Source organism: Ostrea edulis, chromosome 9 (assembly GCF_947568905.1).
Source record: "Ostrea edulis chromosome 9, xbOstEdul1.1, whole genome shotgun sequence".
Taxonomy (NCBI): domain Eukaryota; kingdom Metazoa; phylum Mollusca; class Bivalvia; order Ostreida; family Ostreidae; genus Ostrea; species Ostrea edulis.
The window spans coordinates 7530028-7545267 of record NC_079172.1 but is presented as its reverse complement, the minus strand read 5'-3'; the positions used below and the strand labels follow the sequence as shown (position 1 = coordinate 7545267).

At 40.3% G+C, this 15240-nt stretch overlaps 1 protein-coding gene across 1 annotated transcript; it reads right to left on the bottom strand.

Moving 5' to 3' along the window:
* Nucleotides 1–3207: 3207 nt before the first annotated feature.
* LOC130049949 (uncharacterized protein K02A2.6-like) lies at nucleotides 3208–7083 on the bottom strand. The gene is made up of 2 exons (XM_056148202.1): nucleotides 7072–7083; nucleotides 3208–6930 (listed from the first exon to the last, which is right to left on the bottom strand). The coding sequence occupies exons 1-2, from the start codon at nucleotides 7081–7083 to the stop codon at nucleotides 3208–3210; spliced, it is 3735 nt and encodes a 1244-aa protein (XP_056004177.1).
* Nucleotides 7084–15240: the final 8157 nt, after the last annotated feature.

Below are 15240 nucleotides of genomic sequence, written 5' to 3'. Positions count from 1 at the left end.
AAACCTTAACCTTCCTAATAACTTTTGAATAGTAAGTAATAGAGCTTTGATAGTTCACATGAGTATTCCTTGTGACAAGACGTTTCAGTGGGTATCAACATTTTTTACCCTATAACCTTGACCTGTAGAACTCGGTGGAGGGTATCAATAGCCTAGGGTACTGGTTTCCTACTGGTCCTCTAGAACTCAGTGGAGCATATCAATACCCTAGGGTACTGGTTTCCGACTGGTCCTGTAGAACTCAGTGGAGCGTATCAATAGCCTAGGGTACTGGTTTCTGACTGGTCCTGTAGTACTCGGAGGAGCATATCAATAGCCTTGGGTACTGGTTTCCTACTGGTCCTGTAGTACTCGGAGGAGCATATCAATAGCCTAGGGTACTGGTTTCCTACTGGTCCTGTAGTACTCGGAGGAGCGTATCAATAGCCTAGGGTACTGGTTTCCTACTGGTCCTGTAGAACTCAGTGGAGCGTATCAATAGCCTAGGGTACTGGTTACCTACTGGTCCTGTAGTACTCAGTGGAGCATATCAATAGCCTAGGGTACTGGTCCTGTAGAACTCAGTGGAGTGTATCAATAGCCTAGGGTACTGGTTTCCTACTGGTCCTGTAGAACTCAATGGAGCTTATCAATAGCCTAGGGTACTGGTTTCCTACTGGTCCTGTAGTACTCGGTGGAGCGTATCAATAGCCTAGGGTACTGGTTTCTGACTGGTCCTGTAGTACTCGGAGGAGCGTATCAATAGCCTAGGATACTGGTTTCCTACTGGTCCTGTAGAACTCAATGGAGCGTATCAATAGCCTAGGGTACTGGTTTCCTACTGGTCCTGTAGTACTCGGTGGAGGGTATCAATAGCCTAGGGTACTGGTCCTGTAGAACTCAGTGGAGCGTATCAATAGCCTAGGGTACTGGTTACCTACTGGTCCTGTAGTACTCAGTGGAGCGTATCAATAGCCTAGGGTACTGGTCCTGTAGAACTCAGTGGAGCATATCAATAGCCTAGGGTACTGGTTTCCTACTGGTCCTGTAGTACTCGGTGGAGGGTATCAATAGCCTAGGGTACTGGTCCTGTAGAACTCAGTGGAGCGTATCAATAGCCTAGGGTACTGGTTACCTACTGGTCCTGTAGTACTCAGTGGAGCGTATCAATAGCCTAGGGTACTGGTCCTGTAGAACTCAGTGGAGCGTATCAATAGCCTAGGGTACTGGTTTTCTACTGGTCCTCTAGAACTCAGTGGAGCGTATCAATAGCCTAGGGTACTGGTTTCTGACTGGTCTTCTTGAACTCAATGAAGCGTATCAATAGCTTAGGGTACTGGTTTTCTACTGGTCCTCTAGAACTCAGTGGAGCGTATCAATAGCCTAGGTTACTGGTTTCCGACTGGTACTCTAGAACTCAGTGGAGCGTATCAATAGCCTAGAGTACTGGTTTCCGACTGGTCCTGTAGAACTCAGTGGAGCGTATCAATAGCCTAGGGTACTCGTTTCCTACTGGTCCTGTAGAACTCGGATGAGTGTATCAATAGCCTAGGGTACTGGTTTCCTACTGGTCCTCTAGAACTCAGTGGAGCGTATCAATAGCCTAGGGTACTGGTTTCCGACTGGTCCTGTAGAACTCAGTGGAGCGTATCAATAGCCTAGGGTACTGGTTTCTGACTGGTCCTGTAGTACTTGGAGGAGCGTATCAATAGCCTAGGGTACTGGTTTCCTACTGGTCCTGTAGTACTCAGTGGAGCGTATCAATAGCCTAGGGTACTGGTTTCTGACTGGTCCTGTAGTACTCGGAGGAGCGTATCAATAGCCTAGGGTACTGGTTTCCTACTGGTCCTGTAGAACTCAGTGGAGCATATCAATAGCCTAGGGTACTGGTCCTGTAGAACTCAGTGGAGTGTATCAATAGCCTAGGGTACTGGTTTCCTACTGGTCCTGTAGAACTCAATGGAGCGTATCAATAGCCTAGGGTACTGGTTTCCTACTGGTCCTGTAGTACTCGGTGGAGGGTATCGATAGCCTAGGGTACTGGTCCTGTAGAACTCAGTGGAGCGTATCAATAGCCTAGGGTACTGGTTTCCTACTGGTCCTGTAGAACTCGGAGAAGTGTATCAATAGCCTAGGGTACTGGTTTCCTACTGGTCCTCTAGAACTCAGTGGAGCGTATCAATAGCCTAGAGTACTGGTTTCCAACTGGTCCTGTAGAACTCAGTGGATCATATAAATAGCCTAGGGTACTGGTTTCTGACTGGTCCTGTAGTACTCGGAGGAGTGTATCAATAGCCTAGGGTACTGGTTTCCTACTGTCCTGTAGTACTCAGTGGAGCATATCAATAGCCTAGGGTACTGGTTTCCTACTGGTCCTGTAGTACTCGGAGGAGCGTATCAATAGCCTAGGGTACTGGTTTCCTACTGGTCCTGTAGAACTCAGTGGAGCGTATCAATAGCCTAGGGTACTGGTCCTGTAGAACTCAGTGGAGTGTATCAATAGCCTAGGGTACTGGTTTCCTACTGGTCCTGTAGAACTCAATGGAGCGTATCAATAGCCTAGGGTACTGGTTTCCTACTGGTCCTGTAGTACTCGGAGGCGCGTATCAATAGCCTAAGGTACTGGTTTCCTACTGGTCCTGTAGAACTCAGTGGAGCGTATCAATAGCCTAGGGTACTGGTTACCTACTTGTCCTGTAGTACTCGGTGGAGGGTATGTTGTAGTTTTCTTAGTAATACATGTATTTAATAAAGGCACTACAGAGCCGTTACGGTTTTACGAATGCTTTATTTACACTATGTACATGTTAATAGTAAGACAAGCAAACTCAGAATGAATATTAGAGTGCTAAGGCATGGCATTAGCAAATTACAAGTATGAATGAAATATCAGCATTTTCCCAGGCTAAAACTGCAAGTCCAGCAAACACGCGCGGTCCCCAACGGAAACACCTGTCAGATTCAATAAACAGTTTATATCATTACACCTTCCCTTTGAGATTAGAATTTACGGTAAACAAATATATGCCTTAGCAAACACAATTAATTTTACAATTATTTTTTTCTGAAATAATTTGAGGTAAGAGGTTCAAGCACATAACCTACCGTTGGAGTGTTGTCTTTACCACAACCTCTTACAAGATAATATATCAATGATTACACAGGAATACATTGAATATATAATTATATAAATCCTATATATATGAGTCTGATATACCATAAAGTTTTTTACATTACAAAGTCTGAGAATTTTTCAGGCACCTTTATTGTTCTGCCACTGCGCGTTTTCTGCACGTGCTCGATATCGTTCTGCGCATTGTCATTCACTGCAGCGTTATCGCTTTCGATCTCGGTGTTATTTCCTTCCCCAGATTTGTCAGTTTCGCTGTTTTTCATCAGATGTCTTTGATTTCTACGGTATTCAACTCCTTCGGATTCTACGACATATGATCGTGGTTCCGGACATTTCTGTACAATTACTCCTTCCTTCCATGGTTTATTTTCTGATTGAATGTTAACGTTGTCTCCCACTTTCAGATTGGGTAGTTCGCGTGCATTACGGTCATAATAAATTTTTTGTTGATTCTGCTTGTTGACAAGAGCAGTCCGAATTTTACGGGTCTTGATATGTGGTTTCAGTAATGCCTCGTGCGTCGGTAATATGGATCTCGTCCTGCGTCCGAACAGAAGTTGAGTAGGAGTTCCTACCCCGTCGATCGGTGTGTTACGTATTTCTAATAATGCGAGGTTTGGATCCGTTTGAGCTTCATTTGATTTTTTCAGGTTTTTTACAGTTTGGACTGTACGCTCCGTCATGCCATTACTCTGTGGGTAATGCGGGGACGATGTTGTGTGCTTGAATCCATATTCAGTAGCAAATTTCCTGAATTCGTCACTGACGAGATTCGGTGCATTGTCGCTGATCAGTTCCTCGGGTATCCCGTGGCGAGCAAATATTGGTTTTAATTTTTTGATGATACTGGAGCTGGTTGTGCTCTGCAGTTCACATATTTCAAAGAATTTTGAAAAGTAGTCCACAACAGTAAGAAACGATTTTCTGTTTAGCTCAAACAAGTCGAGTCCAAGTTTCTGCCATGGCCTAAGTGGTACTGGATGAGGTTTTAGAGGTTGTTTGGGTTGTCTCCTTTGGTATTTATTGCACACTCTGCACTCTGCAACTTTCTTATCTATGTCCGAATTAATTCCTACCCAAAACACAACTTCTCTGGCTCGACGTTTGCATTTTTCGGCTCCCATATGTCCATAATGCAATTGATTCAGGATGTCGCTTCTGAGTTTCGAGGGTATAATTAGTCTGCGACCCTTTGTGACAATCCCGTTGTAAAGACTGAGTTCCTCTCTAAAATTCCAGTATTTCTTAACGAAATAGTTGCACTCTGTAATATCATCTGGCCAACCTTCAAGAATTACTTTTTGTAAGGCATTTATTTCTTTATCTTTTGCAGACTCTATCGCCAATTCGTTTACCTTTTCGTCCGATATCGGCAAGTAACGAACAGCAAACACTTCAAATTCATCCTTGTCACTTTGACTTGATTCTGACTCAGTCGCACGGCTTAAGGTATCCGCTATGTACAGATATTTCCCTGGTTTGTATTTGACATTCAGGTCGTACGGCTGTACTTTAATCATCATACGTTGAATGCGCGGTGGCGCCGATGACAATGTTTTCTTGAACAAACTCTCAAGGGGTTTGTGGTCAAATTCTACATGGATGTTTTGTCCATAGATGTATTGGTGAAATTTCTTGCAAGCGAACACAATTGCTAGCAGTTCCTTTTCTATCTGTGCGTAATTTCGTTCCGATTTGTTTAATGATCTAGAAGCATAGGCAACTGGCTGTCCATTTTGTAAAATGCAGGCTCCTAGTCCTGTTGATGACGCGTCTACAGAGAGTGTGATGTCTTCGTCCGGATTAAAGTACTTTAGTACTGGAGCACTGATGAGCACGGACTTCAGCTGATCAAAACTTTGTTGTTGTTTTTCATGCCAGTGCCATGCAACGGTTTTTTCAAGTAACTCCCTCAAGGGCTCTGTGATCGTGGCTTGGTTTTGAATAAATTTTCCTATGTAATTTACCATTCCCAAAAATCTCTGCAATTCTTTTACATTTGTAGGCTCTGGGAATTCACTTATGGCTTTGATTCTGTCATTACAAGTTTTTAGTCCATCTTCTCCGAAAATGTGACCCATATATTTAACTTCGTTCATCTGTATTTTACACTTCTTCTTGTTCAATTTTATTTTCTCATGACGCACTGCCTTTAAAACTCTCTCGAGTCTTTCATTATGCTGTTGTACAGATTTACCCCATATAAGAATGTCATCCATTATGACATCACATCCTTCAATTTTTTCAAAGATCCTTTTCTGGAATACTTCTGGCGCAGATGAAATTCCAAATGGCATTCGTTTGTAGCGATACCTCTCAAACGGAGTATTAAATGTTGTTAGCTTTGAACTTTCCTGGTCAAGTACTATACCCCAGAATCCAGAGGAGGCGTCCAAAGTACTGAATACTTTGGCCCCTGCAAGCTGATGTGTGATGTCATCTACGGTTTTCATAGGATAGTGTTCTCGTTTAATAGCTTTGTTAAGATCACGGGGATCCAGACAAATCCTCACTCTGTTTGGTTTCTCCACTATAACCAATGAGTTTACCCATTCAGAGGGCTCGTTGACCTTTTCTATGACGTTTAATGATTCCATTCTGTCCAGTTCTTCTTTTAATTTGTCGCGCATTTTGAAGGATACTTTTCTCGGTGCATGAACAACTGGTGGAACAATTTTGTCGATATGAATATGATGTTTGCCTTTCATGCATCCTATGCCCTCAAACACATCTGAGAAATCTCGAAAAATTTCTTCTGCGGTCTTAGATTCACTTACTGTTTCAATAAGTTTCAGGATGTTCATTTCCTCACATGACGCTAATCCTATAATGGGATCCACCTTTCCAGGTACAACGTAAAACTGCAGCGCATAATATTTATTCTTGTGCTGTACTGTGCACCGAATTTTGCCATCTATCTTTAACTTGTGGCCCGTATATGATATAAGTCTTGCTTTAGACTGCTGTAATTTCGTTATTCCCAATTTATCGCACATGTTCTTTGGAATAATGTTACACTGAGCACCTGTGTCTATTTTGAACTTTACATTTGTATTTTCTACTTTCAGTGTCGTAGTCCACTTTCTTCGGGTGTCATGTGTATCTTCTACAGTTTCTATTCCGAATTCACTGTCGGAATCTGATTCTGGGTCAACTCCATGAATTTTCTTGCTTTTTGTCTTCTTAGATCGGCACATTTTTGCGTAGTGATTCGGTTTTCCGCATTCGTGACATGTTTGTCCGTAAGCTGGGCATTTTTTCAAAGCATGTGATTTTCCACATTTTTTACAATTCTGGATATGTTTTATTTCGGTTTTATTTGTTGCTCCAAATTTCTTCCCACCTCTTTTCTGAACTGCATCGATTTTTTGTTCCGTGGATTTTGATTCCACAAATGTTTTCATTTGGTTGTCAGATGTTTCCGCCGCCCTGCAGATATCCATTGTTTTATCCAATGTGAGGTCGCATTCCCTCAGTAGTCTCCTCCTTACCGAGTCACTGGCGATTCCACAGACAATTCTGTCGCGAATTAAGGAATCATGTAAATCTCCAAATTCACACGATTTGGCTAGAATGCGTAATTCCGTCACATATCCATCTATTTTCTCACCGGGATTTTGACTCCGTCTGTTAAAGATGTGTCGTTCATACGCCACATTTTTCTTCGGATTGCAGTATGCGGTAAATTTCTCAATAATTTTGGCAAGTTTTTTCTCATCCCCTGCCTCTGCCCAGGTGAATGTATTATATATTTCAAGCGCATCAGGTCCTATGATGTGCAAAAAGGTGTTGGCCTGGATTTCTTCGCCTTTTTTTACCTATTTCTGACGCAGACAAATAAATTTGAAACTGCTGTTGAAAACGTCTCCAATTTTCTTTTAAATTCCCATGCAAAGTCAATGCACTCGGTGGCTGAAGTCTTTGGGCCATTGTTAATCCGATAATTAATCCAGTTTTACTTCTGACACCATGTTGTAGTTTTCTTAGTAATACATGTATTTAATAAAGGCACTACAGAGCCGTTACGGTTTTACAAATGCTTTATTTACACTATGTACATGTTAATAGTAAGACAAGCAAACTCAGAATGAATATTAGAGTGCTAAGGCATGGCATTATCAAATTACAAGTATGAATGAAATATCCGCATTTTTCCCAGTCTAAAACTGCAAGGCCAGCAAACACGCGCGGTCCCCAACGGAAACACCTGTCAGATTCAATAAACAGTTTATATCATTACAGGGTATCAATAGCCTAGGGTACTGGTCCTGTAGAACTCAGTGGAGCGTATCAATAGCCTAGGGTACTGGTTTCTGAATGGTCCTGTAGTACTCGGAGGAGCGTATCAATAGCCTAGGGTACTGGTTTCCGACTGGTCCTGTAGTACTCAGTGGAGCGTATCAATAGCCTAGGGTACTGGTTTCCTACTGGTCCTGTAGTACTCGGAGGAGCGTATCAACAGCCTAGGGTACTGGTTTCCTACTGGTCCTGTAGAACTCAGTGGAGCATATCAATAGCCTAGGGTACTGGTTACCTACTGGTCCTGTAGTACTCATTGGAGCGTATCAATAGCCTAGGGTACTGGTCCTGTAGAACTCAGTGGAGTGTATCAATAGCCTAGGGTACTGGTTTCCTACTGGTCCTGTAGAACTCAATGGAGCGTATCAATAGCCTAGGGTACTGGTTTCCTACTGGTCCTGTAGTACTCGGTGGAGGGTATCAATAGCCTAGGGTACTGGTCCTGTAGAACTCAGTGGAGCGTATCAATAGCCTAGGGTACTGGTTTCCTACTGGTCCTGTAGAACTCAGTGGAGCATTTTAATAGCCTAGGGTACTGGTTTCCGACTGGTCCTGTAGAACTCAGTGGAGCATATCAATAGCCTAGGGTACTGGTTTCGTACTGGTCCTGTATAACTCAGTGGAGCGTATCAATAGCCTAGGGTGCTGGTTACCTACTGGTCCTGTAGTACTCAGTGGAGCGTATCAATAGCCTAGGGTACTGGTCATGTAGAACTCAGTGGAGCGTATTAATAGCCTAGGGTACTGGTTACCTACTGGTCCTGTAGTACTCAGTGGAGCGTATCAATAGCCTAGGGTACTGGTCCTGTAGAACTCAGTGGAGCGTATCAATAGCCTAGGGTACTGGTTTTCTACTGGTCCTCTAGAACTCAGTGGAGCGTATCAATAGCCTAGGGTACTGGTTTCCGACTGGTCCTGTAGAACTCGGTGGAGGGTATCAATAACCTAGGGTACTGGTTTCCTACTGGTCCTCTAGAACTCAGTGGAGCGTATCAATACCCTAGGGTACTGGTTTCCGACTGGTCCTGTAGTACTCGGAGGAGTGTATCAATAGCCTAGGGTACTGGTTTCCTACTGGTCCTCTAGAACTCAGTGGAGCGTATCAATACCCTAGGGTACTGGTTTCCGACTGGTCCTGTAGTACTCGGAGGAGTGTATCAATAGCCTAGGGTACTGGTTTCCTACTGGTCCTCTAGAACTCAGTGGAGCGTATCAATAGCCTAGGGTACTGGTTTCCGACTGGTCCTGTAGAACTCAGTGGAGCGTATCAATAGCCTAGGGTACTGGTTTCTGACTGGTCCTGTAGTACTCGGAGGAGCGTATCAATAGCCTAGGGTACTGGTTTCCTACTGGTCCTGTAGTACTCAGTGGAGCGTATCAATAGCCTAGGGTACTGGTTACCTACTGGTCCTGTAGTACTCGGAGGAGCGTATCAATAGCCTAGGGTACTGGTTTCCTACTGGTCCTGTAGAACTCAGTGGAGCCTATCAATAGCCTAGGGTACTGGTTACCTACTGGTCCTGTAGTACTCAGTGGAGCGTATCAATAGCCTAGGGTACTGGTCCTGTAGAACTCAGTGGAGTGTATCAATAGCCTAGGGTACTGGTTTCCTACTGGTCCTGTAGAACTCAATGGAGCATATCAATAGCCTAGGGTACTGGTTTCCTACTGGTCCTGTAGTACTCGGTGGAGCGTATCAATAGCCTAGGGTACTGGTTTCCTACTGGTCCTGTAGTACTCGGAGGCGCGTATCAATAGCCTAAGGTACTGGTTTCCTACTGGTCCTGTAGAACTCAGTGGAGCGTATCAATAGCCTAGGGTACTGGTTATCTACTGGTCCTGTAGTACTCGGTGGAGGGTATCAATAGCCTAGGGTACTGGTCCTGTAGAACTCAGTGGAGCGTATCAATAGCCTAGGATACTGGTTTCCTACTGGTCCTGTAGAACTCAGTGGAGCATATTAATAGCCTAGGGTACTGGTTTCCGACTGGTCCTGTAGAACTCAGTGGAGCATATCAATAGCCTAGGGTACTGGTTTCGTACTGGTCCTGTAGAACTCAGTGGAGCGTATCAATAGCCTAGGGTGATGGTTACCTACTGGTCCTGTAGTACTCAGTGGAGCGTATCAATAGCCTAGGGTACTGGTCCTGTAGAACTCAGTGGAGCGTATTAATAGCCTAGGGTACTGGTTACCTACTGGTCCTGTAGTACTCAGTGGAGTGTATCAATAGCCTAGGGTACTTGTCCTGTAGAACTCAGTGGAGCGTATCAATAGCCTAGGGTACTGGTTTTCTACTGGTCCTCTAGAACTCAGTGGAGCGTATCAATAGCCTAAGGGTACTGGTTTCCGACTGGTCCTGTAGAACTCGGTGGAGCGTATCAATAGCCTAGGGTGCTGGTTTTCTACTATTGAAGTAATCTACAGTGTAAATATTTATTGAAATGGTTTTTTAAATCAATGAATACCTGACAAATTTCACGTTTGTGATTTCTCTCTCTACTTATAATTAACATTACAAAAGGTATGAATTAAAAAGTACATAGTGTCCTTTCATTTTGGTAACCATGCACAAGAAGGAAATACATTCCGGGATTAAAATACTGCATCGGATTCCTTTTAATTGTTAGACGTATCTCATAAATATTCATGTGTACCTCAGGCTCGTGATATATAGACACACCCTATTCTATACAGTACAAAGAAACTGAAATAACACTTCATGCATGCCTGAACTCAGATCTGATGTTGGTTCAAAATCCAGTACGCTGTCTGTGTTGACGTATGCAGTAATTCACTTATCAATAACATTGAAGATATATAGACGAGATAGATACGTCAGCATAGAAAGCGTACTGGATTTTTAATATATTCGATCAGTGTATACTATCTATTCAAGATATTTAATATATTCGATCAGTGCATACTATCTATTCAGGATATATTACTGGATTCAGGTACTCTTCACACAATTGCTCTGAAAAAATATAGTTCCATTCATGATCAGCAGATGCAGGATTACAACAAATGTATAGAATATCGATGTGTATGTAATACGTGGGAGAAAACAAAATTAAAGTCAAATGTTTTTAAGAAAAATCACTTTTCCGCCAGAAATGTATATAAGAAGTGTTCATATTCCTACGCTAGCTGCCTCCGTCTTTTCACGAAATATAGGTCATTCTTCGATTGAAAAGTTTTATATTACTTTGATGAATATTGTTCGTTAATTATCATACAATTTCTTCTGAGAGAGAATGTTAATCATTAATTTATGTGGGGTTTTCCCGTTGTTTAATGACGGAATGCGTATACAACACTCAACACCTGGATTCGGACCACAATTAAAAGGTGAAGGTCACCAGTCTGAAGATATTTGCAATGTATTCAGTGTGACATACACATGTCTATTTATTTTTTAAGGGTTTCTTTGCTGTTAAGGTTATACCATACACAAAATTTGGAGAAAGTGTAGATTACATCAATCCTTCTTGGTAAAAATTAGAGTACAATTGTATTTATTCCGAGAGATTTGAATTTTTTCATGTCTTTGCTTTGAATTTCCATACAGATATAAAAGGAAAAATTTGGGAAGAATGATAAAATAAGACTGGTTTGATAGGGATATTTTGTGATAAAAATTATCATTTTTAGCAAAAATTAAGCCTGCACAAAGTATGTGCCCCAATAAGTTGTATTAATAGGTATACGCATTCTCATGTAGTATTTTTAAAGCTATACTTTTCTGCTGTATTTTAATAAATTTGCTAATCCCCAACTTCCTTGATTTCCTTCTTTATCATTCGACAAAAAAGCATAAATATCTTTGTACCGTATTTGTGCCATCTATCCATTTTTTCATATGTCTTGCAAGCACCGGTGTGTGCACTGTTTGCTAGTGACAAAAGACTGGTGACGGTATTTGCTACGGACATGAAGGACTATACACCAGTTTCATAACAAGTGCAGTCTTTTCTTAGAGATCAGCTGAGCATAGTGAAAATTCAAGTAAATTAAAAGTCGAATATCTTGGATATGGGGGTAACCCATATCTATTCTTGTTAATATTGATTTTCAATATTTCTATACGATTAAAATTAAAATCGCAAGTAATCAGAAATTGAAACGAAACAAAAAATATGATTTTATGAAGAATAAATTATGTTAACTTCGTGAAAATCTGCATGTAACTATTATAAATGTGTATTTTGATTAAAATCAAAACTTTAGATATGTACATGAATATATTTATAAAGTGAAAAAATTATGTTCAGTGTTTTGAGTTTTAACATATATACGCGTGCGTGCGCGAAATATTGCGTGCGTGCACTGAATTTATCGACGCAACCCGTGTCTTTATCAAGAGACGTATATTACATAAACAAATGCATATGTATGTAATCTACATACTGTTAATCTACGTCGTTAACAAAAATACATAATAGACTATCTTAAAATCCCTAATTGTAAATTTGTTGATTTATCTTAATTGTTTATTCCTTAATTTTCATATTGCAAAGATAGGTTTTATGTTACAAAGGTAGGTTTTATATTACACAGGTAAGTTTTATATTACACATGAATGTTTTATATCTTACAGGTAGGTTTTAAATTTCGCAGGTAGGTTTTATATTATACAGGTAGGTTTTATATTATACAGGTAGGTTTTATATTACACAGGTAGGTTTTATATTTCACAGGGAGGTTTTATGCTACTCTGATAGGTTTTATATTTCACAGGTAGGTTTTATATTATACAGGTAGGTTTTATATTACACAGGTAGGTTTTATATTTCACAGGGAGGTTTTATGCTACTCTGATAGGTTTTATATTTCACAGGTGGGTTTTACATTACTTAGGAAGGTTTTATATTACACAGGAAGGATTTATATTACATCGAAAGGTTTTATATTACACATGTAGGTTTTTTTATTCTACTTATATTACATATCTAGGGTTACATCGTATGACGAGTATTTTATGCAATTGAAAAATTTTGCCTTTCGATCCGTACTAAATTTTGTTCTGCGTTTTTGATTTCTGCGGTTGCATTATACCTCTATGTACCTGTAAGTATGTATGTAAGATTTTCGACGCAACCCGTGTCTTTATCAAGAGACATATATTACATAAACAAGTATCACACACCACGAAAAAACAGCAAGAATCAATAATCTGTTAACAAGACTGATACACTTTTGTACTAAATGAGAATATATATATATATATAGTATAGGCATGGAGCTTTATTGAATGTTTGCATAAATCTTTCCACCGAAGTGGAGTTGGAAAATATTGGAAATATTAAAGATTTCTTTTATCAAAAATTTTGAGATGATGCAAGATAATAAATAAGACATCAGCCATATATATAAAAAAAAAAAAAAAAAAAAAACAATGGTTTTTATCATGTGGAATTGTACCTCTCTTGTCTATTCGATTTTTCTCCACAAGTTACAGTTCTGCATCTAATACACTAATGGGCGTTAAAACCGCAATAATAGATCATTTTCTGTATTATTCATCAGTTCACTACAGTAAATAAACACATCATATATTACATAGGCATTAGGGGTCCGTGTTTTCCCAACTCTTTATTTTGTATTCCTTATAGTAGTTTTCAGATTGATCACTGTTCGCTATCTTCACCTTTCGTGATTTATATCTCCCGTTTATGCAATAAATTGTTTATTATACCGAAACAAAGCAAGACTACAGGGAAAATCTACTACAAAGTAAAGATAAGATAAACAGCAAATTTTTCCGTAAAACATGCATGAAAGGTGAAGATAACGAACAGTGATCAATCTCATAACTCTTATAAAGAATCACGGATGAATCCGGGACTAGGAGGAGTAAGCATTTAAGCATCCCCTGTCGACCGATCACATCCATCGCAAATCCCATATCTTGATCAGTAAACGAAGTAATCTGTAGTCAAACTTAATGTGCCATGAACAGCCTAACAATCGGTATCAAACACGTCAGGTTGTATTGACAAAATATAACGTTATAACAATCAACTTTAATTCAGACTGTTAAACCGCCATAACATCAATTTATTTGTCAGTAGCATGCCTCGATTTAAAGTGATCATACACAGAACAAGCTCTTGCGTATCTAATCAGTTGAGAGATATAAACACTATATGGTGGTGGTAATGGAATATCGCTACATAAATATGGGAAGTTGACGATGGAGAAGCTGAAATCTGTTTATCATAAAGTTGAGGTGTTAGTTTGCCGCTAATAAATCTTGTATTAAGAATACACAACCTTCCTTTTGGACAGATCCATTTCTTTACCGTTTGAGAATAATTCACGCCATTTCTTCGCCCATCTGTGCTTTCGTTTGTTCTCGAGAACTTCTCCACCAATCAATTGCCCCTCCGATGTAAATACTACTTCTTCAGTTTCTTATCATATTCTACCTTCTTTTCTTCTCTGACAGTGTTAGAACGACCGCTGTCCCTTTTGTTCTCTTCGCTCTCCCGGTAATTTTATCAATGAAGTGAGAAAAATGAGAAACGGCATCAAGTTTACTAGTGAGTATTGCGTGTGAAACAACGGGCTGGTAACGCGTTTTCCAGATTTCCTCTAATTTTCTATCTAACCAACTCCAAACGCCAGAAATCACACCCGGGTTATATCAGTTAATTCCTAACCAGAGGTGGGTTCAGCTGCCTAATAGCAGTAAGCATCCCTTGTTGACCTGTCATACATACTGTGAGCCTTATATCCTGATTAGAAAAACAGAGTAATCAGTAGTCAAAATTGATAAGTAAAAATGGCCTAATGCTTGCTATAAAACACACAAGACAGCAATCGACAGGTTGTATTTACAAAGTAGATCATTATAGCAACTAAATGACTGTGAAAGAGTGACTTTAAACGGGATTATTCAAACCCATGTAACATCAACTCTTATGTCGGAAGCTTGTCTCCATTTATGAATTAGCACACGCAGAACCAGTCTGATTAAAACCAGACCCTCAATCTCGCTCTCTTTTTTTCTATGTCCGCTGGTTGATTTATATAGAGATCTCTTCATTTGATTGGATCTTTAAAATAGAAGTTAATGTATACAAAGTAACCTTTGACGTGACCTACAGGCCGGTGTTGCCAGACCTTCAACAAGCGGACAACGAGAAAAAAAGAGGGAAGCGAGATTGAAGGTCTGGTTTTAATCAGACGCAGAACATGCTCCCCCGTAATAAATCAATTGGTAGCTCTAATTCATGGTTGCACAAAAGATTGATTACATAAAATTGTGCAACAGTTCCGGTTTCTCATAATTTTAACTACGTTAAAATAAGTATATATTGTTTTAACGGAATTCCTTTGTGCGTTTAATTTAAGATTTAACTTTGATCATCTGATATTAGTGGGCGGTGTGATATTGACTGTAAGATCAAATTCTCTCAGTACTGATATCCAAAAGCGGACTATCTCAGATAAATCAACAAAGAAAATTTAAAGGGCAATGTTTTAGGTACGGCATATCCCTCACAGGGTTCTGTATGAAAGAAAAATATCAGACATTCTTCGGGCCTCAAATTGTCTGATATTATTTTCATTGATTGATTGTCTATTGTTTAACGTCCCACTCGAGAATTTTTCTCTCATATTGAGACGTTACAATTCCCGGTGAAGGGCTGCAGAATTTAGGCTTATGCTCTACGCTTACGACCTTTGAGCTGGGAGGGATACCTGCGGTGACACGTACCTCAGTTTTTACGGTATCATCCGAAGGACCGCCCCCTTTAGTCGCCTCTTACGATACGCAAGAGGTACTGAGGACCTATTGTAACCCGGAACCCAATAGGATGCC